The sequence below is a fragment of the Maniola hyperantus genome, chromosome 8 (genome assembly GCF_902806685.2).
Source record: "Maniola hyperantus chromosome 8, iAphHyp1.2, whole genome shotgun sequence".
In the NCBI taxonomy this organism is placed as follows: Eukaryota; Metazoa; Arthropoda; class Insecta; order Lepidoptera; family Nymphalidae; genus Maniola; species Maniola hyperantus.
Window position 1 is genome coordinate 5814203 of NC_048543.1, and position 18750 is coordinate 5832952.

Here is an 18750-nt window from a genome sequence, read left to right on the forward strand (position 1 = left end):
TGACCTCAAATCGTACCAAGTTTCATTGGAATCCATTCAGTAGTTTCAACGTGATGCGCGGCCGTGATACAGACACAGACAAAAATGAAAAAAATTACAGTTTTGGGTTCAGTAGGTATCGATTATAGAGTGCCCTCGAAAAAAAAATTTCAAAATATCTTCAATGTACAGAATTTGACCTGTTAGTTTTATTATTAGTATTGATATTATGTCTTATTGGTACAGTTAACTAGCCACGGCTAAAGCCTTCAGATTGGGGACAATTATTTTAGAACTTATGCCTACCTAAATGCTCAATGCTAGGACCTTCTTCTAATAAGTCAAACATTTTTTAAGGCTGTGAACTATCAATGCATTTGACTTGGCCAAAGCAAACACCCTCCTAGTCCTGTTGTGCTTAGTTTACTGAATCTAGGATAATATAAACAACTGCAGTTATGAACTATCATTTATTTAAAGTTAAATTCATATTATAGTAAATTATAACAAAGAATAATTTATTTTATTTTGAACTTCAAGACCCCTAAGTGCCTACCTACTACTAATAAAAATTTACTCAGGATTTTATTTGTCAACTGAGTGACAAATGCTAAGTCATGTGTAAGTAGGTACTACTCAGAACAAATACCTGAGGTACCTACTTAGTGCATAAGTTTTTAAAACTGATTTCCTTTCCTTTTCATGCAGTACCAGTATGATTGTACTTATATTGAACTGGTTGTAGCCTTTGAGTACCATTTATTCATTATATCAGTAAATAGTGATAGCCTAGTGGTTAAGACATCTATTCGGGCACATCTCTAATTTTTCAGTTATGTGCATTTTAAGAAATTAAATATCACTTTCTTTCATGGTGTAAGAAACATTGAGAGGAAACTTGCATGCCTGAGTTCTTAATGTTCACAAAGGTGTGTTAAGTCTGCCAATCCGCACTTGTCCATCATGGTGGACTATGGCCAACCCCTTCTCATTCTTAGAAGAGACCCATGCTCTGGTGGCGATGGGTTGATAATGATGATGATCACATTTATATGACTTATATTTGCCAAAATCAAGGTATTATAGTAGTAGTAGTTAATCATAGAATGTAAATAGTTGGGTACATGGTTTGTCCAAAGTTACAAAACATTGACTTCAAGATTGTGTATCAATGCTTTCTAAAACACTAATCATGTTATCCAGCATATCTTCATCAATATCATAAATTCGCTGTTGTGTATGCCCTTTACTTAGTGTTGTCATTGCCAACTGCAATAAAGGGTACTTTAATTTCTTTAGTTCGCTTGTGCCATAAACAAGCTTAACAGCCCAGTCAAACTTAGTTATTGTTTCTCCATATGAACTGTTATAGTTAAGTAAAGTTGCATACAACAATTCGCTTCTCCTACTTTCTATGAGGGTGGAAAATATTTTGCTTCTTTCCTTTTTAAAGCCTTTTGATAGTAATAATTCATACGCAGTTCCCGATGCACAGTCAGTCTTAAATATAATATCCTTTATTTCATCTCTAGCTGTTGCTATAGAACATTCATTTATTAATTTTATAGGTTTATTTTGTCCACGATATAAGCTATTTAGAATTTCTTCTGCTACCTGTAAAATAAGATAATTAAAGTATGTTAGTAGTAAATCAAATCAAATTATTTATTGCTTATTTGGGTTTACAATGGTTCTTAGTCATACATTGTGGTAAGTACAGCCAAATACTTTATATACTAAGGCATGCAATATTATGTTAGAATTATTTTACGTAATTTTTAATTATTATTTTAAATTTGCTTATTTTACAAAAAAAAAATGTATAAATATAAAATTTTGTCACAATAATAAATTAAATTAAATTAAATGAAAAAAAAAGATAACATTGTAATTTTATGCAAGATATTTATTAAATACCATTACAAGCATTTGGTTCAAAATCTTACAAGTGACAGAGATCGTGCCAGGCTTCTAGCATTATCCGAAAAGGAATCTGGGTATTGGCTGCATGCCTTGCCATCAAAAAATCTCGGCACACTTTTAGATAACGAAAGTTTTCGTGTGGCTCTAGGTCTCAGATTGGGAACACCACTGTGCCATCAGCACAGATGTCCGTGGTGAAAAGAGGTTGATAATTTGGAATCCACGGACTCTCTTGCCAAAGGAGCTCCGGTAGGCTGTTTAGGCATGGCTCTCTTAACGATACAATTAAAAGAGCTCTTGCCACCATAAATATTCCTGCGCTCATTGAGCCGGCAGGGATTAGTCGGGATGATGGCAAGAGACCTGATGGATTGACGCTGGTTCCCTGGGAACGGGGACGGGCGCTAATGTGGGACGCAACTTGCGGTGACACATTGGCCCCGTGTCATATCAGGAAGACAGCATCAAGACCGGGAGCCGAAGCAGAAACAGCTGAAAACGGCAAGCGGCGCAAGTATGCCTCTCTTATAGAGAGTTACATTTTTGTGCCGTTTGCCGTGGAGACCCCTGGGGCCATGGGAGTCTTAGTTGCTAAAAATTTTTTACGAGACATTTCCCCGCTGATTAATAGCCTCAACTGGTTGACAGAAGGGCTGGCTCATTTTTTGACGCAGCGGATCCAGCCTGGCTGTCCCCCCCCCCCCCCCAGCGCGGATAATGCAGCCCAGTATTCTTGGGCACCATTCCACGCGTTCCATGCATTTATATAGTAATTAGATAAGGCTAGCTTTAAGTTTTATTGTATTAAAAAAAAGTATAAAAAAAAAAAAAAAAAAAAAAAAAACACGAATGGATTAATAGTAATTAAAATATAATATATTGATAAAAAAAAAAATAAAAAAAAAAAAAAAAAAAAAAAAAAAAAAAAAAAAAAATTCAACCTTCACATACTCACATGTATAGAAAATCCTCTTCATTTTCTATAATTTAAATACACGTCCATGAACAATATTCTTTTAGGGCTAGTTATTAAAACACTAAAAAAGATAGGTACGCGTAATAGAATAAATAAAAAATCCGACTAAAATGTACATTCATATGTTATCACACAGTTCACAAACCCAACCACCCAACCGACACAATTTTCGGTTTTATTTATTTATTCTTCATATCTTTAAATTTTATTTGTCTTTGAGAAAGTTTATAATTTTTTTATGAAATAGTACTTGCGACCGAAGAGAATATAGTAGGTACCTACGTTTTTCTTGCGACTGCGAGAGATTTGCCAATATTATAATATGTTGTTTTTCTGTGTCATTACCCTAGTCATAGTCACATCACAGCCCACAGATATGTCCAGATTTGCAACTAGCGTGGCCCCCTCAGTCCCTCTCGCTCAAGCAGATTTTCTTACTTGTGAAATGTCATTCCTTCTACACTTCACGTTGTTTGTCAAATCTCAATACTCACGTACATTTTGACAAACAAAAAAAAGTGGCCACGGTGATAAGGACAAACAATAATCATTTTGTCACGTTCTAAGAGCTTAAATGAATTTAGCTATCTCGCTCTAACAGTAAGTGTCACAATAGGGCTACTTCTAACAGTCCTTATTCTGAGTCACAGCCCAGCCCACACTCCACAGGTACAGATAAGCAATAAATTAGCGTGGCCACGGGCCCACCCAGTGTTTCCATGTACACGGTAATTACCGTAGATGCACCGTAATTCAGTCCTAATCTACCGTCAAGGTAAACATGCCATTACCTAGACCGTGTCATCGTAATACAAAAATCACGTTAAAAATTCATAGTATACTGCGTAATACGAGTACGAATCTCAGTCACGTTAGCATATTTCGTAATGGCAACATTTCTCTTGCTCTCGGTTAATCTCAGCAATCTATTTTCGTCCTTATTCAAGCAATTAGGAAGGAGTGAAATGTAAAATTAATGAGATTTAACAAAATATTAATATTAATAAATCCGTATATGAAAAAGATATTGCTATGCTAGGAGAGTCAGATTCAGAATAATATTAATAATTGATTAAAAAGCAAATTCGTGACTTTTTTCTTTTAAAAATGACACGGTAATTTACACGGTATTCTTTTAGCTAATCCACCGTAATTTAATCTAGAAACACCGTAATTTTAACCCTTCAACACGGTAATTCTCGATTTACATATGGAAACACTGGCTCAGATGTTATTGGTCTGTGAGTCAGTCCCTCTCGCTTGAACAGATATGTGCTGTCAGAAAATGTAGGTACGACGCTTATTTTGTGGGTAATTTTAATTTTAAATTCACCCCGACTATTTTGAAAAATAAAGAGATAGTTTTTATTAAGTACCTACACAAAAATAACATAATTAGATAGGAACTTGAATAAAAAACTACTTTCTAGTAGGTAAATTATGTAAGTAGGTATGTGTTTATCATCATCAATACTTATAATAAAACTGTAACAGGTCAAATTCTGTACATTGAGGATATTTTGAAAATATTTTTTCGAGGGCACTCTATAATCGATACTGAACCCAAAACTGTAATTTTTTTCATTTTTGTCTGTCTGTCTGTCTGTCTGTATCACAGCCGCGCATCACGCTGAAATTACTGAATGGATTCCAATGAAACTTGGTACGATTTGAGGTCATACTATGAGGAAGAATATAGGATACTTTTTATCCAGAAATTCAACATGGTTCCCGTAGGAGAGGGGATGAAAGTTAAAATGTATACTGAGTTGTAATAGGCTACTTGACAATTTTTTTAAGTTGGTCTTAAATGGTTAATATTTGTCCTATTATATCAAAAAAATTAACACTATATTTTTTTGCGCCCTAAAAACCGTAAAACTTTAATTTAAAAAAATATTTTTCTTAGACAGGTGAAAACACTGTCGGCCATGTTTGGCCGATAGATTATCTGTGCTCTAGGGTTATACTGTTGTTTACAAATGCATGACGTCAGAGCACAGATAATCTATCGGCCAAACATGGCCGACAGTGTTTTCACCTGTCTAAGAAAAATATTTTTTTAAATTAAAGTTTTACGGTTTTTAGGGCGCAAAAAAATATAGTGTTAATTTTTTTGATATAATAGGACAAATATTAACCATTTAAGACCAACTTAAAAAAATTGTCAAGTAGCCTATTCATTAATGCGTAGTCCAATTTCAATCATTCTTTTTTTGTTAGAAAGGAGATATTTAAAAGATTGTTCCGTAAATATTTCAAGGTCATCGGTTCTTTTTTCTACATCGACTTTTTCGAGGTTTCTGGACCGATTTGCAACATTTTTTTTTAAATCAACAAAAAAAGTTTTCATGGTGGTCACATAAAAAATTCTGGATTCAAATCCTTAATAGTTAATCCTGATGCTGCAGGGTTACTGCCCGCCTGAGTTATCAAGATTCAGGAACTCCTCAATCCTGATGCTGCAAAGTACTACAGTCCTAAATCGTGGGGATTTTAGAATTTCTGATAGTGAATTGATATTTTAGGTATCAAGGAACGGCTTCACGATGACACTCCCAGTCCGAAATACTCCACCCGAGCGAAGCCGGGGCGGGTCAGCTAGTATATATATACTTATAATAAAACTGTAACAGGTCAAATTCTGTACATTGAAGATATTTTGAAATTTTTTTTTCGAGGGCACTCTATAATCGATGCTGAACCCAAAACTAATTTTTTTCATTTTTGTCTGTATTTCTGTCTGTCTGTATCACAGCCGCGCATCACGCTGAAACTACTGAATGGATTCCAATGAAACTTGGTACGATTTGAGGTCATACTATGAGGAAGAATATAGGATACTTTTTATCCCGAAATTCAGCATGGTTCCCGTAGGAGAGGAGATGAAAGTTAAAATGTTACTTATAATAAAACTGTAACAGGTCAAATTCTGTACATTGAAGATATTTTGAAATTTTTTTTTCGAGGGCACTCTATAATCGATGCTGAACCCAAAACTGTAATTTTTTTCATTTTTGTTTGTCTGTCTGTATCACGGCCGCGCATCACGCTGAAACTACTGAATGGATTCCAATGAAACTTGGTACGATTTGAGGTCATACTATGAGGAAGAATATAGGATACTTTTTATCCCGAAATTCAGCATGGTTCCCGTAGGAGAGGAGATGAAAGTTAAAATGTATAGGGTCAGATGTCCAACAATGAAACAGTGGTACACAATAAAACACTGTGAAATCTCTAAAATGCGGCGTTGCCAGATTGTGCAATATATTGCGTTAGGGCACTCTCGTGGACCCCCCGCCCTACCCCAGTTTGCATCGGTGTCGCGTGGGAGCAGACGTATTTGCAGAGTATTTTTAATATTTTCGACAAAAAGTAAGTATTTTCTGCATTCTTTGTAGATTTTTCATTAAATAGTGATTGGAAATTTCATATTTTTCATGATTACCTACCAATAAAGATATTTCATAGATTGACGTGCAATAGATCATATGTTAAAGTGTTACAATTTAGTGAGAAAAAAATTGAGTTTAGTAAAAAAAACCTTGGTAGTCCACAGTGAAACAGTTGCACAATGGACACAATGAAACACTGTTTCAATGTGTACTATCTCGTTTCATTGTGTACCATAACACGTTATAACAATAGGTACAAACATCTTTATTGTAGGTTTATTTCTGTAGGTATGTAAATTTGGTTACAATAAAGAATATTTTACTTTTATTTTACTTAGGTAACATTAATCGATCTTTATTTATTTTTCGTTTAAGATGGCGCGTACTAAAGCCCAAGAAGGTGATAACGTGCTCGTTTTACTGGACGCCAAAAAACTGAAGGTCTACTATGTTAATGATAGACTGATAATGTAGACTGATTAAAGTGAAATTAAGAATAAAACCTTTTGGATTGAACTCAATCGTTTTTTGTCATTTACCCACATTAATCCAAAATGACACAAAATAAGATGAGGCAGACACTATGAATAATTATGTTTCATTGTTGAATTAGTGGTGTTTCATTGCGTACACTACTGTGGACACAATGAAACATTTCCCATTTTTTATTTTTTTATTTATTGCTGATTGATTGCACATTAATTAAAAAAACTATAAATGGCATCTGATAACCAATAAAATTGCCTATACATCTGTAAAAAATTGGACTTCTATCTGTAAAAGCAAAAGGTGTATGAGTCTTTGAATTTTTAGTGTTCCATTGTTGGACACATGACCCTACTGAGTTGTAATTCATTAACACGTAGTCCGATTTCATTCATTCTTTTTTTGTTAAAAAGGGGATATTTTAAAGATTGTTCTGTAAATATTTCAAGGTCATCGGTTTTTAACCGACTGTCAAAAAGGAGGTGGTTCTTTTTTCTACATCGATTTTTTCGAGGTTTCTGGACCGATTTGCAATTTTTTTTTTTAAATCAACAAAAAGTTTTCGTGGTGATTTAAAAATTTTTCGTGGTGGTCACATAAAAAATTCTGGATTCAACTCCTTAATCCTGATGCTGCAGGGTTACTGCCCGCCTGAGTTATCAAGATTCAGGAAGTGTTCATAGTAAATTCATATTGTATAGGTACCAAGCAACGACTTAATTCTCAGACTTCAAGTCCCAACTCCTCAACCCTGATGATGTAGGGTACAGCACTCCTAAACTATAATGTTTCAGTAACTGCGGATGATGCAAAATTAATTTAGGTACCAAGCATAGGCTACATCATTGTACTTCGGATCCTAACTCCTCAATCCTGATGCTGCAAAGTACTAAAGTCCTAAATCGTGGGGATTTTAGAATTTCTGATAGTGAATTGATATTTTAGGTATCAAGCAACGGCTTCACGATGACACTCCCAGTCCGAAATACTCCACCCGAGCGACGCCGGGGCGGGTCAGCTAGTTTCAAATATGATTTTTGGCATTTATTATATTAGACAAATCACAATAAAAATGAAAAGAAACAAAAATAGATTAGTTACGATGTAAATAACATAAATTATAATATTTTACATTAGGTGATAGGCTGAACCATCAACGCACAGCTCAAACTATTGGACGGATTAGGATAATATTGTGGCATGCAGATAGCTATTGTGACAAAGACTTCCGCCATCCACTAAGAAAGGGTTCAGTTCAAATGGTTGAGACATATGGCTTAAATGCATTTAGCTATCTCGCTTTAACAGTAAGAGTCACATTAGCGGTACTTCTACAGGTATTATTAAATACCTTGGTACCATTAAAAGTGGTGTCTGCGCATAAATTAGTTTCGGGTTACGTGGGAATTTTAAAAAACTGATGTCATAGAGGCGATGGCCGTTGGAGCCGGAAAGTCCTTGAGTGGAGACCGCGTTTAAGCAAGCGTAGTGTGGGACGTCCTCCAGCACGATGGACCGACGATATAGAGGCTGGCGGGAAGTGGCTGGATGAGGAAGGCTGAGGACCGGGTGTGGTGGCGCTCTTTAGGGAAGGCCTATGTCCAACAGTGGATGTCCACAGGCTGATGATGATGTGTTGAAAAAATAACGCTACTTATGAGTTGGGAATTAGGATCACACTTAAAATTAACTAGTCAGGGTCATCAGAGTGACTGCCTTGGTCCTATAAATTATAATGTAACTAGATTTTTTTTTGTAATTTAGAGGCGGATAACTCAAATCCACTGTTTGCAGCTAACCGCTTTCTTTAAATAAGACGACAGCAATGCCGATGGCCTTCACAGTTGAAACAGCAGAAATAAGCAAGGTATTTAGGTGGGCAGGTAGGTATAGGTTTATAAAAAATAAAAATTAAATACAAATAATTTTATTGCTGTATTGTGATCTTTTGCAATAACAAATAAGCTTATTTACTACGGATTGCATGTCACTCTTTAAAATACTTACAGAATAATTGAAACCTAAGGCGTAACGCACACTGGTAGATTGGAATAGGCAATGGAGTCGAGGCGCGGCATCTATCTTGGTAAGGTATTAATTGTCAAACTAGACTTTATTCACTTTGGCATAAAAGAGCGGCGCGGGCTAGCCCAGGCGTGCTGCGTGTCATTCGAGTCTACTCCGTGATTCGAGTACCTATACCAACTTTAACCGTATATACATAAAGCAAAGTAGTATGTGCAAAAAATAAATTGGTTTTTACTTGGTATAGTTAGTATAGTAATAAGAAGTTGCAACACTAAACGTTTTTATCAAAAAGACTTGGCTCTACTCCACTCTACTATCTATTCCTCCTATTCTACTTGTGTGTGTATGCGTTTGCCCTAAATAATACAACTCGATAGGTACCTTTTTTTGTTTTCAAAACCAATGTGGAAAACATCTTACAGTAAGATATTATGTCAAAAAAGAACTTTTTTATAGATGTTTGAATTTTACAAATTCAATCATATTTAAAAATTTCCAAGATCCAAATAATAATCTATATAAAAAAGCCCTACTTTTAACAAGTGTTTTTATTTGGTATCTTCTGTCCATTAGCGCCAAATTATATTAACCTCTGAAAGGAATAGAATACAGAATTACTACTAAATGTTCAAATTATAAATATAATTAGTTACGCGAAACTTAAAAAATATATTTTGTAATATACATTCATGGGAATAAACTATACAGACAAGTTTAAAAAGGCTCAACTTGGTTTGTGCAAATGGCATGATACTAATGAGTATTTTGTTAAAATGGTAGGTCAATGAAGTATATGAAATGAAACCATTAGCTTTACGGCCGAAATTAATAAATAATTAATCTATTTAATACCTATAACGATAAGTTAGGTACTTATTTTGCAACATTAAGTATTTGTCAAAAACTGTATGTTCTTTTTGACAATTAACAACGTTGCTAAGTAACTTATCGACCGATTTGAGCTAAGGATTAGAGATAGTATTAACTATTAATTAGTAATTTCGGCGTTAAACAACAACTTAATCGCGTGTAAGTTATCATTGGTTGTTATAAAGTATTGGTCAAATCAATTACTTCATATTATAAATCATGTACTATGAAGTCCTGAATTCAATCCTCCTAATCAAATATCAATACTCCTATATTTTATACAAGCAAATAATTAAATTCTTTGTTAACGTAGAATAAACCACTATTCTGGCCTTAACAGGATAAAATAATAAGTAATAATAGTTAATCATCTATGATTCCTAACAATACATACATATTTGTTAAATAAACTAATCTGACAAAATATCGTCGATTGGCTAAGTTGACAAAATTCGAAACTTTATAAAAAAAGTAAATCTTGCATTCGTGGTTAATATGTAATAATTAATAATAACTAAATTCGAGGTCGTAAAATGCTTATTCTTTTGTTTATTTTTGCCTTCATCAGATACTACTCGTGCGCGATAAGTTGGGACTCGCCTGGAATGCAACCCTCCGCCAGCTTCCCCTGTAACTTCCCCTCAAGCTCCCGTGTTGTACTGTAGACAACGCCATTTTTTTAACATCTTATTCTCGTTCTTGCTTACACGTCACGCAACGACGACGCGCTCCGATTTTTGTCTACAGTTCAACCACGCGTCTGTGTCGCGTCACCGCCCCCCAGTTTAGGTTCAGCACATTACGATACGTGTGACTTAAGTAGGTTATTAATGTAAGCGTGAATTAGTCTAACTTGAGTCATATGAGTATCGTTTTATATTTTCGTGTAACCTAAACCACTTATCAAATGTGTGAAAATGGACTACGTAAATACAAATAGTCCATTTTAACACCGTGTCAAAATGTGTTAGTGCACGATCAAAATGGGCTGCTTAGTCATAGATAAGCGATATTCAAGTACCTACTTACGTGTTTAGGTAACGCAGTGCTATAAAATACCATATTATAATATTATCTTACACAGCCTTTAAAATATTAGCTAGTGCTATATAGGGGCCGATTCTCTAGTACACAATCTCTAAACTAAACTAAATTAACAGGTCTAAATCTAGTGCTTTCCTTTTCCGCAAGCAACATTATGAAAGGGATAGCAATAGATTTAGACGTGATATTTTAGTTTAGTTTAGAGATTGTGTACAAAGGAATTAGCCACATAGTGTTATATTTTTAAATTATAGTACATAAGTGCTCAATAATTAAGTATGGCATAAATTTTCAGCGGATCGATCGGCTATTCATAATTGCCTGTTAATCTAAAAAGGCAAGCTGTGAAAATCGTTAAAAAAACTAGGCGGAAGGATTCGGCAAAAAATGAAATCTTAAAGGTATCCTGACTACGGCCATGGTTTACATTGTAATAGCTTCAAATTTGTGCTTTTGGGGAGTTCGGTTTATGCTGAATGAGACGTCAGCCATACTACCAATCAGCAGGTATATTTGACAGTAAACAAATCTCAAAACTGTTATAATCAAAATTATAACCCTGCATTTACATATTCTTTGCATTTACGCATACGCGACAAGCTCTGCATTTACACTACATTAATTTGAACATGTGTCACAATAAAATATCATATACTGCTAAAAAGTTAAACTTTCAAGGTTCTTTAAATTATTGCTCACGATTGCACCTGTAGACTTACTACTACAAAATATTACTAGGAATAAGTTATTGCAAGCAAATGCACCGACTTGGAATATTGAACACAGCGTATATAGATGGACCACACCACAGTAGCAGAAATGTCGCCAGATCTAGAGGTAGTGTCTCGTAGCTGCCTCAAATGGCGTTGTAGCAACCAGAAATTACTAAATAATACGATAGTTGCGAGGTCAGCCCATTGCGGGCGATTGGTTGCGTTTGAGACCGTGATGTCGTCTGTATTGAGCACAAGTTACCATCAGTCTTGCGTTTTCATACAACTTCGTGCTAAGCGACAGTTTTGACGCTGTGGTGTGGTTCTGGCACGTTTGAAAGGAAAGACCCCTTATCACTTGTATACAGTTTCGGCAAGTAGTGAAACCAATGTAATTGATACTAGACTGTTGCCCGTTAGGTTACAAATGTATTGACAATTGATAACCCAAGCACGATGTAACGTGAATCACGCCTTAACCTGTTGCCTTCATCAGACAAGTCCAGATTTATATATTATCTTTTGTGTATGGAACACATTAAAATTAACAGTTGAATAAAATATTCTCATTCAAATAATAAGCTGGTTCCCTGTTGTGTGGTTCCACTGTTATGTTTTGGATGTTTCATCCATTAAGTTATTGCCATGTTTATAAAAATTAAGTTTACGAATAAATCGTTAAAGCTACCGAACACTCATTTTAAATCAATAAGTACGCAATTAGTTTTAAGCACACAAATAACAATCATCTTAACAAAACAATGGGGCCGATTCTCTAGTACACAATCTCTAAACTAAACTAAATTAACAGGTCTAAATCTAGTGCTTTCCTTTTCCGCAAGCAACATTATGAAAGGGATAGCAATAGATTTAGACGTGATATTTTAGTTTAGTTTAGAGATTGTGTACAAAGGAATTAGCCACAATACAGTATTATATTTATTATTTTTATTTCTACTTAATAAAATAAAGTTTCCCTTATAAAGGTTGACATTGTTATACTTTCTACAAGATAAACATTGGTGCTAATTCGGTCCTACCCAAATACACTTACGAATTTTAAAATAGTGCCAACATTAATACAACTGTGGCTATTTTTGTTTTACACAATCTCTAAAGTTAACTAATATGACAGGTCTAAATATATGTATTGCTGTCCCTTTCATAATACCCCCAGCGGAAAAGGATAGCAGAAAATTGCCAATTTAGATTAGAAATTTTGTACAACAGAATTAGCCACACTGTTCACTATAAAAAGACACTAATTTGTTTTTTTAAAGGATTTAGCTTCAGCTGCCTTTTTAGTGTTCCGTAACTCAAAAGGAAAAACGGAACCCTTAGGAACACTTCGTTGTCTGTCTGTCGTCTGTCACGAAAACCGATAGGGTACTTCCCGTTAACCTAGAATCATGTTTGGCAGGTAGGTACCGTGGATTTGTGGTTACATTACGTGAACAAATAATTGGTATTTTCAAATTTAGAAATAATTTCAAAGTAAGAAGTAGGTACCAAGTGGAGTATCATATGAAAGGGCTTTACCTATATATTCTAAAACAGATTTTTGTTATTTTATGCATAATAGTTTTTGATTTATCATGCAAAATGACGAAATAAATAATCGAGTACGGAACCCTCCATGCGCGAGTCTGACTCGTACTTGACCGGTTTTTTGTAGATAGATTAGCCTGATCTATGTATATATTATTATCGTTAGTAGTGGTAATTTTATTGTTAGAGGGTTTCCACATTTGTACAGATTCACTCTCACTTTATAGAAAACCTAGTTTAAATTTCCATAACCATAAGAATCCCATTTTTATCCCTATGCTAGCAGCTAGACCATACTACAATTGTACAAAAGTATCTGTACATATTTTAGAACTTTTGTAAATGTTTAAATGTCACCATTTATAAATCTTATGCCTAATAAAATTAGTAAAAATATAAATAATTATGTATTCTAATAAAGTAAAACAATCTATTTTAAAAAACAAAATAAGTAACGGGCGGTATGGAGTGGTAACTACGTGTGTACAATAATTGCCACAAATAATTAATTTAAGTTATAATAGTTAAGTATGTACTGTAGATTGATAAATAATTCTGAAACTCTGAAAATTTTGTTTCTATGAATTTTAAATCAGTCCCCAGCATTAATTGTGGCCCTGTCAAACGGACAAATACATCATGAATTTAACATAAATGTGTTGTTACGCGTGTCAAGTAAATTTACCCACTTTTTTAAAGATTATACTTGCTAGCTGCCGAAATTAATAATAATCTATCTATCTGTAACCTGTCAATAATTACTTTGCAACATTGTCAAATGTCATAAAAGACCATCCATTTGTTGATAAATAGCAAAGTTGCTATGTACAAGATGTAACCTATCAACAGATTGGATTGATTTTAATTATTTCGGCCGCTAGTCTGCAATGCGTATTTCAGTCAGTCTGGCGAGGGCTTAATTAAATAAAATAATTTTATTATGTATATATACACACAGGTATTCCTATTAAGTCACAGTAATTAATAATTCATTTATCAGAAAATTATATTTACAATATTCGATTTGTTTACATGATAATCACTCTACCCATATTATAAATGCGAAACTGTTTGTTTGTTGGTTTGTCCTTCAATCACGTCGCAACAGAGCAACGGATTGACGTATTTTTTTGCATGGGTATAGGTAAAGACCTGGAGAGTGACATAAGCCTACTTATTATGCCGGAAAATCAAAGAATTCCCACAGGAATTTTAAAAACCTAAATCCACGCGAACGAAGTCGCGGGCATCAGCTGGTTTTTTAATAAAAATAACAAAATCAGCCAACACCTATATACATCGCCATTTTAAGCCTTCGCCTGAGCTCAGCTTGTTTTTGAATGCATAATGGTTTCCTATTCAGTTGTAAACAAAGTAAATTGACAGGCCTAACAGAAAATTACAAGCTGGTATTTTTGCAAGATGAAATATTTTCTAAATCTATGTATCTATATATTTAAAAATATATTTATATTTAAAAAAATCCACACCTTTCGGATAACACGTTAATTTTTTCGTGAAGTAATGTATTATAACGGCGATTACGCACTGGACTTCCGTCATCAGAGTTCTATTAGTCACTCCTGAGAATACCAGCGATTATTTACGACATATGTCATAAGCTCACAAAAAGGACGTATTTTCACGGACTCGGATCGGATGAGTGCGTAACCGCCGTAACAATGTGACATCTACTCAGACATGAAATCAGCTATTTATTCACTGCTTTTAGCTAGTTAGAGATTTTGGTTATGAATGTGTTATGTTATAAAAATAATTTAAGCTTTTAATGCAAAATATTTTAAGATTTATTATTGTCTACTTATTTTAACTTGTACAACCTTTAAATGCTCGTCATTACAATATGTTAAACGACCAAATACAGAAACAATATAAGAGCGCTCTAAACAAATTTTTTTTCAATTGTTATAATTATGGACAAAATGTAAAAATCACACTTAATATTAATGATCTCCCTAAACTGGTTCAGTATTCAGCCATATGTTACTCAAACTAATCATTATTTTCTAATGTACTTACTTACTGCTTTAATCTTTTTAATACAGCTCAAAATGTTGAATATGAAAAAAATCACTTATAACTGTCGTGACGTCAATTCGTTGATAGATTGCATGAGTATCGGAAAGTATCTAACTTAGGAGTGTCAGAAGCGGTGTTTTCTTTTACGATTTTGATTTTACTTTAGTTTCTGTAAGAATTCGCCCTAAATTACCCTAAAAATTGTTTGAAATACCCTGATTAAATTCACGTTATATTTAAGTAGAGATATCAAATGTCGCGACATTTCATTTATAGTACCGACAAGGGATGTTTATGAGAGTGAACATTTTGCATTTAAATCGAAAACATGTTGAATATACGAGTAGACAGATCACTATATTTGTTGGTGGTCATAGTAAGTCTTACACACACCACACTACAAAAACTTACAACACAAGTTTAACACGTTTACCGCACTGCAAACCCGTAACTTGACCTTCAGAACAAATTGACGGAAACTGATCGTGATCACACTCATCACATGGAGAGTCAAACACTTATTCAATATGGAGTCCACGCTCGTGGGGGCTAGTGCTGGTCGGTGCTGGCTAGTTGACTTTGACGGCGTCCTTGGCCATGCAGTAGAAGACCGAGTTCTTGTCCTGCAGCAACTGCTCGGGCGGCGCGTACTTCACGAGTTGGTCGCGATCGACTCCACGCTCATGGCGGCTAGTTGACTTTGACGGCGTCCTTGGCCATGCAGTAGAAGACCGAGTTCTTGTCCTGCAGCAACTGCTCGGGCGGCGCGTACTTCACGAGTTGGTCGCGATCGACTCCACGCTCATGGCGGCTAGTTGACTTTGACGGCGTCCTTGGCCATGCAGTAGAAGACCGAGTTCTTGTCCTGCAGCAACTGCTCGGGCGGCGCGTACTTCACGAGTTGGTCGCGATCGACTCCACGCTCATGGCGGCTAGTTGACTTTGACGGCGTCTTTGGCCATGCAGTAGAAGACCGAGTTCTTGTCCTGCAGCAACTGCTCGGGCGGCGCGTACTTCACGAGTTGGCCGCGGTCGAGTCCACGCTCGTGGCGGCTAGTGCTGGTCGGTGCTGGCTAGTTGACTTTGACGGCGTCCTTGGCCATGCAGTAGAAGACCAAGTTCTTGCCCTGCAGCAGCTGCTCGGGCGGCACGTACTGCAGGAGCTGGCCGCGATCGAGTCCACGCTCGTGTCGGCTAGTGCTGGTCGGTGCTGGCTAGTTGACGAGGCCGGCGTCCTTGGCCATGCCGTAGAAGACAGAGTTCTTGTCCTGCAGCAGCTGATCGGGCGGCGCGTACTCCACGAGTTGGCCGCGATCGAGCACCATGACACGGGTCGAGTCCATGATAGTGTTAAGTCTATGCGCGATTGTCAACACCGTGCACGATGCGAACTCCGATCTGATCGTTTTCTGCAATGAGACAATTGTACGACATTAAGCATCTTGTTCATACTTTTTGAGATTAGTAAAAAATACTCAACGAGAATGTGCGATAAGTATAGGTATCGCTTTCAAGGGGAGGGGTCTGGGTGCCTGGTGCACTTCGACCACTCCTTCAGCGGTGTTCCCACTAGATTACAGGGTTATTCAAGGGGCAGGCCAGACAATGTAATCCTATATACCTGTATGAGCTCATCCGTCTCCAGATCGACGGCTGCGGTGGCTTCATCCAGCACCAGCAGCGGCGTCTTCCGTAGCAGAGCGCGCGCCAAACAAACCAGCTGTCTCTGACCTACAGACAAATTCTCGCCTCCTTCCGATATCTCGTGCAGGAGACCTGCTTGAAGACCTGAGACAACACAAAAATGATATCTATCAATTTACTGACAATGCCTTCAGAAAGAGACGATCGCACCAATTTGTCGATGACTTTTAAGGTCTAGCAACAGCTCCAAACAGATCACATAACTTCTGTTTATTGCTCTATGGTTAGAATTAAGTTAGGAGAAAAAATTGTTATGCCCACAGAGCCCTTTTATAACAAGAATCATTTTTGTTGCAATTAGTTCCACCTCAAACTCTATTTCTACATAACGAAAAAAGATTAAAGATTTGATACTGATTTGGGCTGGCTGGAGCAACTTTTACGTATAGATATTAGTATCTAATATCTATACATAAAAGGAAAAACTGACTTATCTATCAACGCATAGCTCAAACTACTGGATGGATCTGGCTAAAATTTGGCATGCAAATAGCTATTATGTTGGGTTTAAAAAGCGTTATATTTTCTTGTCCGTTGGTACGGAACCCTTCGTGTGCTAGTCCGACTCGCACTTGAACGTGTTTTTGCGATAGCTGTACCTTTCACAAAGGACTTGAGATGCGCATGCTCCAAGGAGCGCCAGATTTCCTCGTCGGTGTAGACGCCGAAGGGGTCGAGGTTCATGCGGAGCGTGCCCGAGAACAGCACGGGGTCCTGCGGGATGATGGTGATGCGCGAGCGCAGCTGGTGCAGCCCGATCGTGGATATGTCGATACCGTCGATCAGGATCTTGCCGCTCATCGCTTCTACTATCCTGTTCAATAAAATAGCATTTAATTCGAAGGATCTAAGGACCACATTAATTCTAATATTATAAATGCAAAAATGTATCTGTTTGTTTGTCTGTAACCTTTCCACGACGCAACCGCTGATCCGATGGCGTTTGGAATAAAGTTAGTCGTGTTTGCTAATGCACATAGTATTTTACAAGACCGAAATATTGATGACCAACATTTTTAGAGGCGACACACGGTGCGAGTTCCGATTAGCATTGCAGCGTTCGCCTCCGGCCAAATTATGAATTGTTAGTGTGCGTGCGTATATTGTGTTGTAGGTAACCTACAAGGTCGTTGTGTGTTTTGACGCTAGTTGTAACTTCAATATCGTGTTTGTGTGGTCGTGGGGCGCACCTGAAGAGGCCGAGCGTGAGCGTGGACTTGCCGGCGCCGGTGCGGCCCACGATGCCGAGCTTGTCCCGCGGCGCCACGGCGCACGTGAGGTCGCGCAGCGCGGGCTCGCCGGCGCGGTAGCCGAGCGACAGGCGCTCCAGCTGCAGCGCGCCCGTCTCCGGCCACGTGGAGCCGGGGCCCGAGCCCACCGCCCACGGCGCCTCCTGGGAAACGATGTCACCACAACCTTAGATGGGCTACACATGATCACGACTGGCCGGGCAGATCTGCCTACTGATTCGCCAACTCAGTGTCTAACACTGAATGATAGCCACCGAGCTTATTTGACATTTATTTTTAGTCCATTGACAGTTTTCTATGAAAAATTATTTTGATATCACTCAGTGAAGCAGCATAGAACCAACCAATGCCAAATAAGCTCGGTGGCTATCATTGAGTGCTAGATACTGAGTTAGAGAATCACCCCGCAGGAATCATTCCGTTTATCAATACAATGATAACGAATATTATGCTTTGGCTTTGATAGGTCTTATAGTTGCAATTTCTCAAAAGAAGAAAGAAAATATAATAAGCGTGAAGATTTTTTCACGCTTGTAAAATATTGAACAAACCTGTTTGGTTTCCGCATACTCTTTTATTCTTTCAACGGCAACTATATTGGTTTCTACTTCCGACGTCATTCGAACGAGCCAATTCAATGTTTGCGTAATCTGTAACAAAACAAAAACTAATTTTTTAAAATGTTCGATTTTGATACTAGTCAGGCGGCCATATTTATTCACAAACAGTTTGATTTTCGAGATCTTCAATACATCGATCGTGAAGTTTTAATGATTGTTTTCCCTCAGCGA

The 18750-nt window shown here is 36.8% G+C and overlaps 2 protein-coding genes and 1 long non-coding RNA gene across 6 annotated transcripts in view; 2 read left to right on the forward strand and 1 right to left on the reverse strand.

Moving 5' to 3' along the window:
* The window catches only part of LOC117984626 (leucine-rich repeat-containing protein 40-like), a 210114-nt gene that overhangs the window by 31136 nt on the left and 160228 nt on the right, over positions 1–18750 (forward strand). The window lies entirely within an intron of this gene.
* Positions 6066–6797, forward strand: LOC138402636 (uncharacterized). Its single transcript, XR_011236994.1, has 2 exons — positions 6066–6256; positions 6652–6797. It is a non-coding gene; the product is annotated as an uncharacterized lncRNA (long non-coding RNA).
* Positions 10935–18750, reverse strand: part of MRP (Multidrug-Resistance like Protein 1) — a 54095-nt gene continuing 46279 nt past the window's right edge. For all 4 annotated transcript variants that reach the window (XM_034971086.2, XM_034971085.2, XM_069500256.1 and 1 more), the window contains exons 22-26: positions 18511–18609; positions 17900–18102; positions 17309–17523; positions 16627–16793; positions 10935–16414 (exon numbers count right to left, since the gene is read on the reverse strand). In XM_034971086.2, coding sequence (XP_034826977.1) covers positions 16220–16414; positions 16627–16793; positions 17309–17523; positions 17900–18102; positions 18511–18609 — 879 coding nt within the window. In that variant the 3' untranslated portion in view covers positions 10935–16219. The remainder of the gene's footprint in view (positions 16415–16626; positions 16794–17308; positions 17524–17899; positions 18103–18510; positions 18610–18750) is intronic.